Consider the following 18,599-nt stretch of genomic DNA (forward strand, 5'->3'; position numbering starts at 1 on the left):
TGCTTTGCGAATACAGTCTAATTGATTATGATGTATATCTGTCCCATTGTGAACAGCCAAAGAAAGATGTTTGATAAATTAAGATGATCGTTGGGAAGTCCAGCCTACATGTGTCATGCAGTACCAGTCTGAAATTCATACATGACATTTCTTAATTGCATGGTTGACTAAATGTGTTCTTGAGCAAGGCTGGCAGCATCCTTTTCATGGAAATGCCACGTGTCATCACATATAGTAGCAATGTGAGTAAGTTAGGAAATTCTTCTCTATAAAAAGTTTAATATTAGCTTTTGTTCATTTTGTATCCGAAGTTTATGATTTTTTGAGCATCAAATATACAGTGGGTTAGAGACCAAAGTAAGGTTGCAATAATCAATGCTGTCGTTAATTGGTGAAACAGTTTAAAGAACAAATAGCCTATTTCTTTGTTCTAGCATGTCCTCATAAATTAAGGGAGGAGATAAAGGTTTAAATTACTTTCATGATAAAACAGCAAGGCAATCATTCACAATGTGCCATTGGTCACAGCCTGGAAACATACCCTGTTATCCAGGCTGTGTAGTGTACTATTCAGTAACTGTTTGAAAAGAGAGGTACAGAAAAGAAGTCCACAGCACAGCTACCAACAACATATACTCAACATAAGATTGAGATTGGTGATGTTAATTGTCTGGGTGTTACAGATGCAATTTGATGGTCAAACTGACAAACCTTCCCATGCACACACACACTTTCGGAGTGAATCACGTTGCATACCATATTGTCAGGTATGTGGGTACCATGCTGGTAAGTATGTGAGTAGAGAGCAACAATGACTGTGACCTGTGTCCCATGGATCGGGGATGTCTACCAAACTTGCCAGTGGCCCACCCCAGACAGTTGGAGCTGCCAAATATGTACTAACGCTGTGGAAAGGGGTGAGGGGGAAAGGGTGGATGCTGATCTCAGTCTATACTGGCAGCCAGTGAACTGGGTGGGGAGTGGAGTGCAGGTGAGGGCACGTAGTTGCTGACAATCTTGTCAGTGGTCCAGCAGCTCTTGCAGGCAGACTATCAGCTGATGCTCATAATAAGGTTTATAGTCTAGTTTCCCAGTATTGGGACTCCTGTTTTTTCCCACTTCTCGACCTAGACTTTGCTGTACAGGGTGCATTTTCAACATTTACAGATGGTCCGACTTTGATGCTAATCTGTAAGGGGAATAGTGTAGAATTTCAAAAGGAATGGGTGGACAAATAACAAATGAAGTTCAATGTGAAGAAATGTGAAGTGCTTCATTTTGATGTGAAGAACAGAAACAGACAATGTAAAAGAAGGGCCAACTTCTAAAGGAGTGCAGGAGCGGTATCTGTGTTTATATGTGCATAATTTAGTGAAGGTGCTATAACAGTTTGAGGCAGTGGTTAATAAACCATGTAGAATCCTTGGCTTTATTAATTAATAGCGTTGATCAAGGAGGTTATGCTGAATTCATATAGAAACTAAGTCCGCTCCACCTGGAAGATTGTACCCACGTCTACGTACCACACTTTAGGAAGAATGTAATTGCATTGGAGACAGTGTTGAAAAGATTCACGAGTGGTTCTTAAGAATTTCAGCTAAGAAGATAGTTTGAAGAAGTTATGATATTTTCCTTGGCAAAAAGTTGACTAAAAGATTTGATTAAGGTATTCATAATCAATAGGGATTTGGACACAGCAGATAGGAAGGAATTTCACACTCATGAAAACATTCAGAATGATACAGCATAGGTTTAAATTCATTAAAAGACACAAAAGCAACAAGGGTAAAATCATTTCATGCAATGAGTATTTAAGGTCTGGAATGGACTGCCTGAGAATATGTTGGAGGCAGGTTCAACTAAAGCATTCAAAATAGCAATCATACTGTTGTCTACAAAGAAAGAAAGAATATATAGGAACTGGACATCAAATATTGTGGTAAATGTATGATGTAGTAAAGTGTGAAATTATCCACTTAGCTAGGATGATGGTAAAGCAGAGTTTTTTTTTAAAGAGGTAGAAGACTAGTAATTTTGTTAACTAAAGTAATTTAGGGTCCTTGTACTTGGACATACAAATTTGACCTGCAAGAGTCACGCCCCAGTTGAAGGCCATAAGACCATAAGACGTAGGAGCAGAAATAATCCATTTGGCCCATTGACCCTGCTGTACCATTCACTGAGATCAGGGTTGATCTGATTATCCTGAATTCCATTTTTCTTCCTGTTCCCATAACCCTTAATTCCTTTACTGATTAAAAGTCTTTAACTCAGCCTTGAATATGCTTAACGTTAAAACCTCAACACCTCTCTGCAGTAAAGAATTTCAACAATGGACTGCCTTCTGAGAGAAGCAGTTTCTCCTCAGACCTTTTAAATATGCAACCTCTTATTGTGGCTTGTAGCCCTAGACCCTTCCACAAGAGGAAACAACCTTTCCACATTTACCTTGTCAAGGCCCTTAAGAATCTTGTATATTTTGATTAGATCTCCTTCCATTCTTTTGAACTCCAGTGAATACAGACCCACCCTTTGCAACTTCTGCTCTTGAGACAGACTTGCCATGAGTGGGGATCAGCCTGATGGCCCTTCTCTGGACTAGCTCCTGTGCCTCCAAATATATCTCTCCTCGGGGAAGCGGACCACAAGTGTTCGTAGTATGCTAGCTGTGGAGTGACTCATGCCTTGTAAGATTTTAGCAAGACCTTCATATATTAACACTTCATTCCCTTTGAATAAAGGCTACCTTTCCATTTGCCTTCCCTCTTACCCACTAAAGGTGGATGCTGGCTTTTTTTTGGTGATTTATGTATAAGTATTCCCAAATCCCCTCAATGTTGTATTTCTTTGCAGCCTTTCTCCATTGAAATAATGTTCAGCTTCTCTATTCTTCCTTCAAAATAGTATAACCTCACATTTTCCCACATTATATTCCATCTCCCTAGACTTTTGATCAATTCTTTAACCTACCCATATACCTCTGCAGACTGTCATCCACTTGTTTTCTCACATATTCTTGTCATTTATAAACATGTCTATAGCAAATGCATGTTCTTCATTCAAATCATTAATTTACAATATAAATAATTGTAGCCCCTGCTCTGATGCCTGTTACACTGAGATGATGGTTATTGTATTTATTTCCTTTCCTCCTTTTTCCCCCTGATTATTTAGTATTTTTGCAATGCTTTAAATGTCTTTTACTATGAAGGCTGAGGTAGAGTATATATTCAGCTCCACTGCTAATCCCTGGTTCTCCATTATTATTTCTGTAGCCTTGTTTTCTAAGGGATCTAAGTTAACTTTGGCCTTTCTGTTTTTATATATTTTAACTTGCTATCACTGTTCATCTTGTAAGTATACCCTCAGAATTTCTCCTCTCCCTCTCTTTATTTTGGCTGTCTTTTGACGTGGAGATGCCAGTGTTGGACTGAGATGGATAAGGTCAGAAGTCACACAACATCAAGTTATAGTCCAACAGGTTTATTTGGAATCACAAGCTTTTAGAGTGCTGCTCCTTCATCAGGTGAAATGAAGGGAAGCACGCAGGCACAGAATTTATAGACAGAGGGATCAAAAAATAGTACAAGTGGTGTGAGTGAAGTGTCGACAGGCTGAATAACAAGTAAAGGGATGACCTATAATCCAATTAACTGAGGCGGTGAGACAATTACAAAAAATTAAAAATAAAATGGTGCTGGAGACAAACCAGATGGCTGGTAGGTAGGTATAAGAATTGCATGCCAAGGGTCTAACCAAAGTTAACAATTTATCCAAAACTGTACAAGCTACTTAATGTAGAGAGATCATAACAAGTTATCAAAGTAGTGGTGTCAAACAGAACAGTAAGGGAGATTTTGCAAGTACAGAACACTGTGGTGGAGTTACATCTAGCTCATCATAAACGCGAGATTATAGTTGAGGCTGTATACATGGGTCTGGAACTTGGCTGTCAGTTCTGCTTGTCAGTTCTGCACTATTATGTGTCCCGAAGATCGGAGGCTGAATGCCCTTGACCACTGAAGTGTTCCCCAACTGGGAGGGAATATTCCTGTCTGGCAGTTGTTGCGCAATGTCTATTCATCCATTGTCATATCGTCTGCATGGTTTCGCCAATATACCATGCCTCGGGGCATCCTTGCCTGCAGCGTAAGAGATAGTGTGATGGTAGTGCCCATGTTGGTGGGTGGTGTTCACACATGTGTGACGGTAGTGCCCATATCAGTGGGTGGTGGTCCCCCATGTGTGACGGTAGTGCCCATGTCGATGATCCGATACGTCTTGCAGAGGTTGCCGTGGCAGGGTTGTGTGGTTTTGTGGTCAATGTTGTCCTGAAGGCTGGGTAGTTTGCTGTGAATGATGGTCTGTTTAAGGTTTAGTAGTTGTTTGAAGGCTAGAAATGGAGGCACAAGGATGACCTTTGCAAGATGTTTGTTGTTGTCCATGATGTTTGAAGGCTGCAAAGAACATGGCATAGTTTCTCTGCTCTGGGGAAGCACTGGACGACCAAGGGTACCCTATTGATCGTGTCCTGTGTGGTCTTCTGAGGAACTCGTTGCGGTTTTTCCTCACATGGCAGGTTGGAATTGACAATCAATGAGTTGAGCATTGTATCCCGTTCTTCTGAGGGCATCTTTCAGCATCTTTAGGAGCCTGGCCCATTCCTCCTTGTCTGAGCAGATCCTGTGTTTACTTGGGGCTTATCCCTTCACCACCTGATTAAGGAGCAGCACTCCACAGCTAGTGATTTCAAATAAACCTGTTGGATTATAACCTGGTTTTGTGTGACTTCTGACCTTGGCTATCTTTTAGTTGTTTTTAAAACTTTCTCAATCCTCTGACTTATCACATCTTTGCTGTACTGTTTGCCTTTTTTCTCTTTCAGTTTGATGATATCCTTAAAGTCCTTGGTTAACCATGGATTGCCTGTCTCCTTTACAGAATTCTTCTTTATCACTTGCATATACCTCTTCTTCTGCCATGAACTGTTCCCTCAAATAATTTCTGATCCAAGTTCATTATTTATTCTATCCAGTGCTGGCAATGTTATTTCACCAACTTTACCTTTCTGTCTGTTCTTTCAAAATACCCCTGAATGTTTAGTTCCCAGCTTTGATCTCCTTGTAACCATGTCTCCTAATGGCTATAAGTTCAAACCCATTAGCCTTTAATTATACTGTTAATTCATTTATTTTGTTCTGAATACTATGTGCATTCAAGGAGAGAGACATTAATGTTGCCTTTTTTACAATTTCACCCCTTCACCCCATTTCCTGCTGTCTTTCTGTGTTTGTATACTGTGTCCCTTCCTATTTCACTGTGGGTATTATCCAAAAAGCTGCCCTGTAATGCTGCCATATCCTCTGGCTTTGCAAGCCTAGACTGCCCCTCTCCTAACACCCTCTCACCCAGTAGTTAAGGCAAATGATGATTATTCTTTATTGCCGCATAAGAATAGGAAAGTCTTGGTGCGATTACATGGGAGTTTAGTGGGACAACTCCTTAAATATTGTGCAGGTTTTAGTTTCCTTATATAAGGAATGCTATGCACCTGTCTTGGAGGGTGTGCAAAACATATTCACCAGATGGCAAGATAGGTAATAGACCATTTCCTCTTCCTCTCCCCCATTTCTGAAGAAGGGTCCAGACCCAAAACATCAACTTTCCTGCTCCTCTGATGCTGCCTGGCCTGCTGTGATCATCCAGCTCTACACCTTGTTATCTCAGATTCTCCAGCATCGGTAGTTCCTACTATCTCTAGGTAATAGACCTGTTCAGTTATGTTGATACTATGGCTTTAAGAGGTGTATTTTGACTTTTTCTCTGAAGTAAGTTTGAGATGGAGGCAGCAAGCAGTCTGCTCAAAACCAAGAAAGTAAACAGCTTGTGAGGCCTTGGGATTTTTCTTTTAAGGTTGGAAAAATTGACGAAGCCTGAATGGGTGGGCTCAAGCTCGTAGAACCACAATTTTTAGTTTTAGCTTTTGCAGTTGCTGGGTCTTGAAGCTGGATGTGGAAGCTCTTATTCCTGTCTGTTACAGCTAAAAGTTAGGGTTCTCTTCCTGCTTGAATTGCATGTGAAGCAATCTATTTTACTGAATTTGCCTTTGCCAAGAGTGTGTTTATGGGATGATACTATATCGGAACAGTTAATTAGTAGAAGTAAACAAATTTTGTTAAGTATTTTGATGGTTACAGTTAAGCGAATAGGTGTATTTTGCTTAAAATTGAATAGTTTGATCAATCAAATTGCATCTGGAATGCAATACCCAACACTTGCACTGAAAATGAAACCAGACCAGATCCCCTCAAATATATTAAGTGGAATGGGCATCTATTTTTTGGAGTTTGGGAGGAAGTTGAACTCAGTAAAACGTATAAAATTCTCAGATGGCTTGAACATGCAAATGCAGAGAGACTGTTGAAGGTGAATAAAATAGCTGCAGCAGAGGCCATTCAACCCATTGAATCTGCTGTACTATTCAATAAAATCATGAGTCGGAAAGATCAGATTGTAATTTCCCCTACATGTAATTGCTTTCACCCTCTAACCCTTGAACTTCCTTGTGGATCAAAAATCTATTTTAAGCCAGGTTTCAAATATTTGATTGCTTCCTCTGTTCATGGGAAGGATAATTGCAAAGCTGAATGACACTTTGAAAGAGGAAATTCTTCTTCTTGTTGTTGTTAAATGGGAGGCCCCTTGCTTTAAACTGAGCCTCCCTAATTCTGGATTCCCCCACGAATGTGGTCCCAATGTGCTCCACCTTTCCCCATAAAGCAATCCTTTCATCTGGGGAAATAGCCTTTTCTGAACAGATTCCAATCCTATATGTAAAAAGACCAAACTGTATACTGTGTTCTAGGTGTGGTTCCATTATTGTCCTGTTGTAGCAAGATTTCCCTGTTGTTATTCCTCTATTCCCCTTACAATAAAGCTAAAATTCTGTTTTGGATTCTTAATTACCTGCATGCTAACCTTTGGTGATTCATTTTCAAGAACACACTGATCCCTCTCTAATATAAAACCATAAAATGTAGAAGTAGTTAGGCAATTTGGCCCATTGAGTCTGCTTCACCATTTATCATGGCTGATATGTTCCACAATCCTATCCTCCTGCATTCTCTCCATAATCTTTGATCCCCTTACTAATCAAGAATCTATCTGTATCTGTCTTAAATACACTGAATGACTTGGCCTCCACAGCTCTCTGTGGCAGTGTGATCACAGAATCACCACTCTCTGGCTCAAGAAATTTCTTCTCATCTCCATTGTAAAGGGTTGTCTCTTCACTCCGAGGCTGTGCCATCAGGTCCTTGTCTCTCTTACTAGAAGAAGCATATTGTCCGAGTCCGCTCTATCCAGGCCTGTCAGTACTTTGTAAGGTTCAAAGAGATCCCCCTTAAATTTCTAAACTCCATCGAGCTCAGACCCAGAATGATCCTTGGGGAAGAAGGGCTTATCATTATGAGGAATCTGGGTTTATACTTGATGGAGTTCAGAGGGTGCTGCCATCAACATAGGACCCCAGCACATCCTTCCTTAGATTTGGGGCCCAAAACTGCACACAATATTCCAAACGTGCGATATTTCAAGATATTACAATCTCTTTCAATTTAAATGATATTCTGATTTCTTATTCACCCTGTCAAAATGAGTACCTTACATTTTTCCACATTATAATCAGTGGTGAGTGGGGTTCCACAGGGCTCTGTCCTTGGGCCTCTACTGTTTGTAATTTTTATTAATGACTTGGACGAGGGAATTGAAGGATGGGTCAGCAAGTTTGCAGACGACACAAAGGTCGGAGGTGTCGTTGACAGTGTAGAGGGCTGTTGTAGGCTGCAGCGGGACATTGACAGGATGCAGAGATGGGCTGAGAGGTGGCAGATGGAGTTCAACCTGGATAAATGCGAGGTGATGCATTTTGGAAGGTCGAATTTGAAAGCTGAGTACAGGATTAAGGATAGGATTCTTGGCAGCGTGGAGGAACAGAGGGATCTTGGTGTGCAGATACATAGATCCCTTAAAACGGCCACCCAAGTGGACAGGGTTGTTAAGAAAGCATATGGTGTTTTGGCTTTCATTAACAGGGGGATTGAGTTTAAGAGTCGTGAGATCTTGTTGCAGCTCTATAAAACTTTGGTTAGACCGCACTTGGAATACTGCGTCCAGTTCTGGGCGCCCTATTATAGGAAAGATGTGGATGCTTTGGAGAGGGTTCAGAGGAGGTTTACCAGGATGCTGCCTGGACTGGAGGGCTTATCTTATGAAGAGAGGTTGACTGAGCTCGGTCTCTTTTCATTGGAGAAAAGGAGGAGGAGAGGGGACCTAATTGAGGTATACAAGATAATGAGAGGCATAGATAGAGTTGATAGCCAGAGACTATTTCCCAGGGCAGAAATGGCTAGCACGAGGGGTCATAGTTTTAAGCTGGTTGGTGGAAAGTATCGAGGGGATGTCAGAGGCAGGTTCTTTACGCAGAGAGTTGTGAGAGCATGGAATGCGTTGCCAGCAGCAGTTGTGGAAGCAAGGTCATTGGGGTCATTTAAGAGACTGCTGGACATGCATATGGTCACAGAAATTTGAGGGTGCATCCATGAGGATCAATGGTCGGCACAACATTGTGGGCTGAAGGGCCTGTTCTGTGCTGTACTGTTCTATGTTCTATGTTCTATGTTCTATAATCAATCTGCCAATGTTTGCCCTTTCGTTGTACATTCAAGTAAAGATCCAATAGCCTTTTATATACGGGGTGTCTAGGATTTTTGGAAGGGTTGGGAAGTGGAGTTGATGTAGAAACTCAACCATGATTTGGTTAAATAGCATGTAGATGGGGATCAAAGGGGTATATGGTCTGCACCTGCTCCAATGTTTTTAAGTCTCAAATCCAAGTTAGTAAAAATCTGGCATAAATAAAGTCCAAATAAGGCAAAGAAAATCAGCAGTTTTAAAATCAGTCACCATGGCTTTAGACATATTTACAAGTTATACATTAAACCCCTTCACATACACACACATCCCACATGCCATTAATTCAAAATCCAAAATGAATGATCTGAAGATATATAAAAGTCACACACCTTCCATCTCACAAGCCTATGTATGTCAGTAGCTGGCTTAATTTTACAGGCTATGGGGGCGTCGATCAGTTTGCTGCCTCCACCATTCGGTAAGGGATACAGAAGGATTTAATTAGAGGGGCCAAAGGGAGGGCTGGCTGACCAGTCCCCTGGCAAAGGTGAGCACTACCACTACCGTTGCCACTGCCAGTGCCAGCTGTTTAATGAGATATGTTCGCCGCTTCCTCTTTCTTGCTTTTTCCTATTTTTCATGCAATTACAATTAAAATTAAATGTGCTGGTGAAATGCATAGGAGAAACATGCAGTCATATGGTGGGGGACGCTTATTAATGGTGAAACCTGCTACCAGCTGACAATGCTGCAGCATGAATAGGCTAAAACAGAGCTTCTTGGGCACACAGGGAAGTTCTGCAGTATGGCCACAATTTTCTTAACTAACTTCACTGCCATTAACCTAAGACTTCAAATCACAAATGGAATAAACATTTCTAATGACTTACATGGTATGAAAAGGTATTTGTTGTAAGTATGACTCTGCCATAGTCTGTTGTAAAGGCTTGAGACACCATAAACAAGCTGCTGACTTTACCTCTGCAACGCAACACTCTGACAGGAAAGCAAGAACTCACATTTTCCCTAATTAGGTCATCCTGCATGACCCATTTCCCATTCTTGCTGTCTGTATAAAATTTCTCCAGAGTGTGATAGTGCTTTGCAAAATGTGGGTGTTGACCTAGAAGTCCAAATGGCATCCTATAAATAGCAGATCAGTGTTCACCCAGAGTGTGATTGGGGGGGGTGCTGATACCTTGAACTCTCTGCCTGTAAGTTCTAAAATGCCTGCCATTGTGCTACACACAACCTTCCTGCTCTGCAATACATTTGATGCTGCTGTGATGTCCTGCCATGATGTAGTCTCCAATGGCTCTCCAATGAAGACTTGAAACGGTAGTGGACCATGTACACTGTTGGGAAAATATCATAGCAATACCAGAACGTAGCCCACTTGTCCTTTTTAATATTTTAATTAGCTCCTGCTGTTGATGGGTAGGTAGCAGTGCTGCTTGGACCTGCCTCCAGGAAAAGTACAAAGAGTTGAGAGTAAGCCAGATAAACCAGGCTGACACACTTTGTTCAGAATTTAGGTACTTTGTGCCTTCAAGGCTGCCTTGGTTTGTCTGATAAAGTTGAGCTCTCAATGAAGAAGAACTTCACAACTTCATTCCCCGATGTGATAGCACAAAAATGGACATGGATTCTGTGATACCCAAATCTGATGTTCTTATCACTAGTTATTCCAGTAAATTCTGTTTAGTCCAAAATAATTTGCTACAGTGCTCCAATTTAAGAAATGCAATTACGGCTGTTTTATAAAGAAATAGCATTTGATAGTTCAACCAATTATTAGATTGTTGAAATTGCCTTAAAACTTCTCTGTTATGTTTTGGTTTCTGTTATGCTTATAATAAGAAAAAAAATCTGGTTCCTGAAGTCTTTGATTTACTTTTAGATTCAGATTGAAGTGGCAGTTTTGTATTTTGCTGATGTCGAGTGTAAGGTGTCACCTCTTGAAATTACACTGACCAAGTCAGCAGTGTCATTCGGAGCAGATGAGGGAACTTGGTCAATCCTATATTAATCACCAAATGCAGGGCAAAATGCTCCTCTTCCAAATCACCGGTCACTCTCGATATATAAAATACTGCCAAATTATTTACAAAACTTGTCAACTTCTGAACAAAGGATTAGTTTGTATATTTAAAGCAAGTGAGGAATGTACAAGCATCTCACCTACATCTTGATTGAATCCTGTTTCAGTCCATTTTTTTTGCAATACAATGAGTAATATTTCTCAGAAAACACCCAATCTGATTACACAAATTATTTTGATGAGTGGGGAATATTTTTGTGAAGAATCTAAAGTTCATCACTTAACTAATCTATCTCAATGGGTTGTTCATATTTCATAGTTCCAGGGGTGAAGTATATTTCTGCTTTTTTAGGAAATTGACTTGCTGAGATCTCATCACAGCACAGAAACAGGCCATTTGGCTGAACCAGTCCGTGTCAATTGAAGGGGTGCCATTCACAGAGCTTCCCTGCTACAGAAAATTGAGGAACTTTCCTGTTTGGTTTACCTTTCTTCTTGCGTAAAGAAGAAGCCACTGAGGCCTTTGGAACTATTGCATAACAGTAAATATGTTTGCAACATTGAAGGAAATGATTTTGTATGTTTGTAATGCTGTCAGTATCAATATCTGCAGCTTGTTTATTCAATTGATGCCTTAACCGACAGCACTGGTTTAAATACTGACAACTGCATGAATGGCAAAATCTGGAACATTTTTTCTCCTAGATTTATGTTTCCAAGGACTGGACTGGAATACAATCCTTTCACTTCTAGGTTCAAATGTAGCCAAACCAAACAGATTACAAGTAAATTAAAAGTACGAAAGACCTGTTTATTGCCTCAGTCATGAGAGATCCTAACATTCACTAGAGCATCGCTAACCCCTGTTCAATTATTTTTAAGTGATTCCAGTATATTTTTCTGAATTATTCTTTCTGGAAGATTATTTCTTATCTCTGTTTGTGTGAAAATATTTTCCTGATCATTGCTCTAAAATGATCTTTTACTACTTTTAAGAAAGAATAACCAAGTTGCATTCATATAGTATGAGATAACACACTGTAGAGCTGGATGAACACAGTAGGCCAAGCAGCATCAGAAGAGCAGGATGCTGCTTGGCCTGCTGTGTTCATCCAGCTCTACACCTTGTTATCTCAGATTCTCCAGCATCTGCAGTTCCTACTATCTCTGCATTCATACAGCGCCTTGCATGTTCTCAAACTATAAATATAATATAAGGAAACAAAACAGCAAAAAAAATGCACTACTTTCCTGTGAATTAACTGGTTGACTAACCTATTTTACTTATTCTTTGAAAAGTATTTTTAATCTTCACTTGACCTTGACATTTACCGTATCAAAATTTTGCATTTAAAAAGCACTGGGAACAGACCATAATGCTTCACATATAGCTAATAGAAAAAAAATCACTAAAACAAGTCAGTGAGCAGAGTTACAAAAAACAGAAGTTGCTGGAAAAGCTCAACAGGTCAGGCAGCATCTGTGAAGAAAAATCAGTTAATATTTCAGGTCCAGTGACCCTTCCTCAGAATCCTGAGCAGAGCAGAGTTAATTGAAGGTCTGGTCAAAGAGATGGATCAAAGATGTTTCATCTGCACTTTGCTGCATTTTGAATTTTAATTCCAATTCTGTGCAAACTGGGAAAATGCATGGAAGTGGATGTGGAAGTTCTGCACACTTCCCATTAAGCACCTGGTAAAGTTTTCACAAAGAAATGAGGCAGTGAAGAGGCATAAGCAGAAAATTTGAAATTTATTTTAAATAATGGAAGGCAGGTTTGCCAGTCATGGCCTGAAATAATTTTGGGAAGCAGAAGAGGTCACAGATGGTGTGCAAACTTCAGTTATTAGACTGGAGAAGCTGCAGAGCAAGCAGAATGAGGACATGGAGGAATTTGAACATGAGTAATAGAATTGTAACACTGAGGTAGAACAAATAACGGTAGACGCTGGAGATCTGAAACAAACAGAATCAGAAATTGCTGGAGAAACTCAGTTGTCCTAGCAGCAGTTGTGAAGAGAAAACAGCATTGACGTTTTGAGTCTAGTTCTGAAGAAGACCAAGTTGGACTTTAAAGATGGAGCTCGTGCCAGAAATTGCAGAGCACCTGGCAGTGGCAAGAGGGAGAAGAGGGTGAGCGGGGCATCATAGGCGCCTGGTGTATAGATTTAGAGGCAAGTTTGGGGAGATAGTGTAAGAAATCGTGCTAGGCCTCACGGAAAAACGTTTTCTATGAAACTCGACAAAATTGAAACTTAGCCAATTTCTGCTTAATTTTATTATAAGATGTACAAAGGCAGAACAATCCAGAAAGTTGAGTATTTTGTATATGGCGAGATTGAGCATTACTGGACACTCAGTTTAGGCAACTCATGTATTGCTTTGAAGTTAGTTACATTGAGTTCAGTTTGCAGTTTGTTTTAGTTTATTTAATGTGATTATTATTTGGTAAATAATTTATAGCTATCCTAATTGTCCACTCTTAAAGCTGCAAAAAAGCACTATTTTCTTGATTCAGTCCGTGGAATGGGCAAACCTGGGGAATCAATTATTTAATTTTTCACTGCAGTATCAAATAGTTGTGGTGAAGCTAGTTGTATTGACCTTGTATTTTTGTTTGCAGCACTCTGGCACACGTCTGGGTTATCAAAGCAATGTACAAGGCTCTTCCCAATCCCAGAACGCTACAGGATATTCATCTTCAACTCAGCAGAGCTCACAGTATTCACACCAGTCCCACAGGTACTGATCAGCATTGCTGACAGAAAGGACTTCAAAGGAAAGCCTTCAGCAATATTATGGTGAATGGTTCCAACGAGAGGAACCTAATGAATATGACTGACGTATGTAAAATTTATGGTATTCAGAAGTATAAATTGGCATTATTTAGCAAAAATTATTTGAGAAAACATTGTTATTATAATAATCTTCTGACTGTCTGGACATTTTCAACTACCAATGCCACTGGGAAGGTTCCAGTCAAGGCCATTTCTTTAAAGTTGTGTGTAAATATCTTTTAAATAATTTTAACTCAGCACTTGAGTTTCTCAACTAAGGAGCAGGTGAAATGTGTTCACTGTTTTTAGAGCACTTTTTGATGTAGTGACAGGGTTTCCTGTTGCTTGTCCTAAAATCTAAATATAGGAATTGTACATTCTAGACATGCAGCTTAAAAAATTAACAGTTAACTCTTCAATCACTATTCTCCAATTCTTCAATTGCTCTGTTTAATAGTTTCAGTTATAACAAATGCTAATTGTGAAAGGTTTTCAAAAATGATTTTGGCCGCAAATGTGAAAATCCATTCTCTGTTGTTTTCTTCCTGCAATGCGCAACACCAATCGCATATGAAACTACAGCTTTATTCGATGTAATCTGCCTGTTGATTGTACTGAGTATTCCCAGTACTGAAAACTAAATTCCAATTTTGGTGCTCCTAATGTCATGCTTCATGCATTGGGTTGTATGTGCAGAATTTGGGTGTGGAGGACAGAAGCTCTGGTTGGTAACTGGAATGAATTTCTATTAGTGAGCTATAGGAGAAAAACTGTGCAAGCTGTCAATCAGTTGCATCAAGCTACATGCCTGAATGGCTAATATGTGCTTTCATTGAGCAAAATTCTGGGCAAGACTGAAAATCCAGTTACTCACAGCATTAAAATCAGCCCCTCCATGCTGGGAGCGATAAATTGTAAATATAATTCCATATTTCTACCACTGTTTTTAAAAAAATCAACCATATGTTTCTCCCTTATCTTCACAGAAATGCGCCCCATCTCTTTGGGCCTCCAGTTGGCTAGTTTCTCAGGGAATCTCTAGTTTTCACTATTTTTCAGGTTTTGTTTTATATAAAGCCCGTATATTTCACAGAGTTTGTTTCATTTCTAGCAGCACTATAGGGACTTCCAATGCTCCAATTGTCTGTCTGCGTTAGAAATTAATTTCTATGTCTAGGTTTGGAAGTGAGACTATAAACTAATTGAAGTACTGAAAAGGCACAGTACATAGGTAAAGCTGTCTAAAGCCATCTTCTAAGCAGGAAATTAGGTTAAATTTCTGCTTTTACTTTGTTCTTGCGTATATAACTCACAATGTGCTTAGAGTAAACTGTTTACTTTTTGGAAGTCTCAAGGCTTCGTACGTTGGGGAATATTCATTCTTTACGCAGTTATGAATTAAATTCACAGAAATATAGTTACTGCATTGTATGCCCTTTACTACAAATTCATTGGAAAATGGATGAAGAAAAGGGTAAATATCTGTATTTATGTTGATTAAATCCCAATAAGATGTCAGTTTGGTGAATTAACAAACTGTCGTTTTATCTATTATTTTAGTGCATTGTAACATACAAAATTGCAAAAGTGGAGTCTTTAGATAGGACTGACTCCTACAGTTCTATTTATACAATTACAGCATCTTGAACTTAATACCTGCACAGATTGCATTAAATCTGCATGATATTTTTGTTTCACTCTTTTCATTCAAGATCCATTTGTGAAGCCACAGGTAATGGACGTAAATTAACTTGACTGTTCGCTTAATTTAAATACTGCCTAAAAATAGGTTAACAATCATGTAACTAAATCTTCTGAAAGGAAACTAGAATAAATGAGAGCCTGAATAGTTAGAGAATGGAATTCATGCATTGATCACCTTGAAATGGTGTCCTGTCAATGTTAGGGAACAATTGATCCAAGCATTCAGTGTCAATATTCCGTATTATTTATAACAACTATATATCCTTAAGAGCTTATTTTCACCTCTATAGGAGACAATATTGACTTCATGACTGCAGATGATATTTTATCTGTTCAGATTGCTGTAATTATGTTCACACGTATTTAAATATTTTGACCATTTTCAACATTTAGTTAGTTTTATTTAGTTATTCCAAATATCTCATAGCAGAACTTACTTCAGTGAAAATGATAAGCAGTTAGTCAACACTCTATTCTATCAGTCAGCTGTATTATTATTCTGACTCTTGCTGGTTTCTTAGTATAAAGAATGTAAAATGGAAAGAATACTTTTAAAATAACAAGTTCTCATTCAATAAATTCCTGTATGAAAATATACCAGTTCCATTCTAGATGAAAGTCCAGAAGATTGATTATAAAATGAGGTGACTGATTACCCAATGTTTCATGTAGTCTTTAGCTTCTGCACACCATTACCTGTCTTTGGGATTGTCAATCAGGCCTCTGTCAATCAATCTGACAGTGCTACACCTTGATATTTCTACTGCTTAGGACAAACATGAATCTTGACTGACAATTTGTGCTCAGGAAGCAATGTGATCAATAACTTTTATTAACTATTTCATGACACTTTTAAAGTATAACATCGTGAAAAGACTTGTTGATCTTTTCAAAATTTAATTAGAAAAAATGAGGCTCACAATTTAAGAAACTCTAGCAAAATAAAAATGCTTATTTTTAACAGAGCAACAAATCTAACTTGAGGATTTTTATTAGCCACATTTCAAATCATTTAAAAGTTCATTTCAGACTGGTCAGGGAACAATTTCAAGAAGTGCTGAACAGACAAAATGATTATCTATGTACCGTCTGCCAAGCCAAACATCCACATTGAGGTTAAACATTTGTTAGCGTGCAAGTTAGTAATGCATGAACTGTTTTTCCAGTGCACCGTAATCTGTAGGGCAATGTCATGTCTAAATTCTTCAAGGTAATTTTGCTAGTGTTGTCAAATATTTACATTATTCTGCACTATATCTTCAATGCTTGTAAAATACTCATTAAAACCCATCACCACTCTCTCAACTGTGCCTGTGAATTGCTAAACGCCCGTTTATGAATGCAGTACATCCTGAATGGTCATTACGACTGAAAATGGTATCTATGTTTCCTTCTCCAGAGACTGAGCTCATGAGCATTTCCAGTATTCTGTTTTGTTTCTGTTTCAGATTTTCAGCATCTGCAGTAGTGTCAATATGTCTGTTCCTTGCTGAATTTTAAAAGAACAAATTGAAGCAAAAAGCACATTAGTTACTTCAAATGATCTGAATTTTAGCGAATAATTTTCAGCTTCACCAGGTTATTTCCTTCTTTTCTCCTTTAGTCTTTGGGATATGGGTGATCCTGATGAGGTCAGCATCTATTGTCCATCTCCTGTAAACTGAGTTTCTTGCAATTTCGGAGTTCAGTAAAGAATCAACCACATTTCTGTATGTTCTGAGCCAAGCACAGGCCTGATCAGGTAGGGAGAGCAGAATTCCTTCTCGGATGCATTTTGTGAGACTCAGCACTGGTTTTACGGTCAGTATTACATTTCAAGGATAGGTGGTACCACCCCCTGTAAATTGGGAGACAGGTCAGACCAGACAATCAGGCAGTGCACAGGACATGTGCTTTAGAAGATGCACCAAATTCAAACTCACCAGAGTGTAACCATAAAATTACATCCTGTGTATAGCTGTAAATATTGCCATTTCTAATGAAACAAGTCACTTTATCGCAGGTTCTCCAATCAATTTTATTTATACTTCAGCAGCATTGATTTTTAAAAAGGCTGTGTATAATTTTGTGCTGGCTATCCATGTTAATATCAGGTTATTTTAAAACATTCAACTTTCTTAAAATGTATAGTATCCTTTGGGAAGTTATGCAGTCACATGCATTAAACTTGTTACTTGGTGATGCTTAAAGAGTTAACTGATTGTAAACGCAATAGTCTAAATATTTAGTTTCTTGCACTAATAGTACTAACGTTTCAACCCAATCCTCCAACCCTGCAAAAACACCCTTATTGATTGTCTTACAGTTATGTAATGTGTAGCATTGAACATTCTTGCAGTTAGTGTAAAACTACAGTATAGCTTGAACATAAGTTTTTTTTTTAAATTTAATGTCCTGAGAGTATTAGACTTTAAGCACACACAAACCATTTCAGTGGATCACAAAAACTGGTGAAACTACAAGCAGGGAAAACAACCTGACCCTGAATTTTCACAAGTCCCTTCATAGCTTGTGCAGTAGCTTCAGCAGATCAACAGAATGACTTGAGAAACAACATAAACAGCCATTTATGTAATTTGTCCGGATGTTCTGGTAGTTGACCACTTGAGATACCTTTTCACTGGCTCTGGCATCCTGTTATTAGCCTGTCTTTAGCAGACCATTGGGGTAGCATGATGGTATCATTTTTGAAAAATATTATCTCAGTTAGTGAAAGAAATTCTATTAATTTTCATCCCTTGATAGAATATAAAACTATGTTTGATTTCTTTAAAATGTTTCATTAGACAATAACTTTTTTTTGAATAAAAACTGAAAGAACTGCAGATGCTGTAAATCAGAAACAAAAACAGATGTTGCTGGAAAGCTCAGCAGGGTCTGGCGGTGTCTGTGAAGGGAAAAACAGAGTTAATGTTTTGGGTCTGGTGACCCTTCCTCAGACCCTGCTGAGCTTTTCCAGCGACTTTGTTTTTGTTACTATTTTTTTGAAATTTAGTTTTAACATTTAAAAAGGTGAGATGAATGAAGATGCCTCATCTATAGTATACAATTTTTTTAAAAACCAGACCATTGCAATGAGTAATGATTAGCCATGTCACTTCTTTTTTGTTTGGAATGAAAAGGAATACATTTATAAGCACATAAAATTGATTACATCCCTTGGATGTTAGTAGTTGGCTGCACCCAATACTGCGAGAAGGCTAACTTATTAGGATGAAACATCTTTTTTTCCATTAGGAGGTAATTATATTGTGTTAGGATATATCTGGCTCTGAGCTCCACAGTTGGAATCAGCACTGAGGCTGGATAGGAGCAGGGTTGGATGTTGATTCAATTAGGGAAGGAGACAAGCATTCTTTGGTGTTGTGACTGTGAAAGCAATT

The 18,599-nt window shown here is 38.8% G+C and overlaps 1 protein-coding gene across 2 annotated transcripts in view; it reads left to right on the forward strand.

Annotated features, from left to right (window-relative positions):
- The window catches only part of cdk19 (cyclin dependent kinase 19), a 174,650-nt gene extending 156,545 nt beyond the window's left edge, over nucleotides 1-18,105 (forward strand). For both annotated transcript variants that reach the window (XM_059645216.1, XM_059645217.1), the window contains one exon: nucleotides 13,359-18,105. In XM_059645216.1, coding sequence (XP_059501199.1) covers nucleotides 13,359-13,484 — 126 coding nt within the window. In that variant the 3' untranslated portion in view covers nucleotides 13,485-18,105. The remainder of the gene's footprint in view (nucleotides 1-13,358) is intronic.
- Nucleotides 18,106-18,599: the final 494 nt, after the last annotated feature.

Source organism: Stegostoma tigrinum, chromosome 4 (genome assembly GCF_030684315.1).
Source record: "Stegostoma tigrinum isolate sSteTig4 chromosome 4, sSteTig4.hap1, whole genome shotgun sequence".
Taxonomy (NCBI): domain Eukaryota; kingdom Metazoa; phylum Chordata; class Chondrichthyes; order Orectolobiformes; family Stegostomatidae; genus Stegostoma; species Stegostoma tigrinum.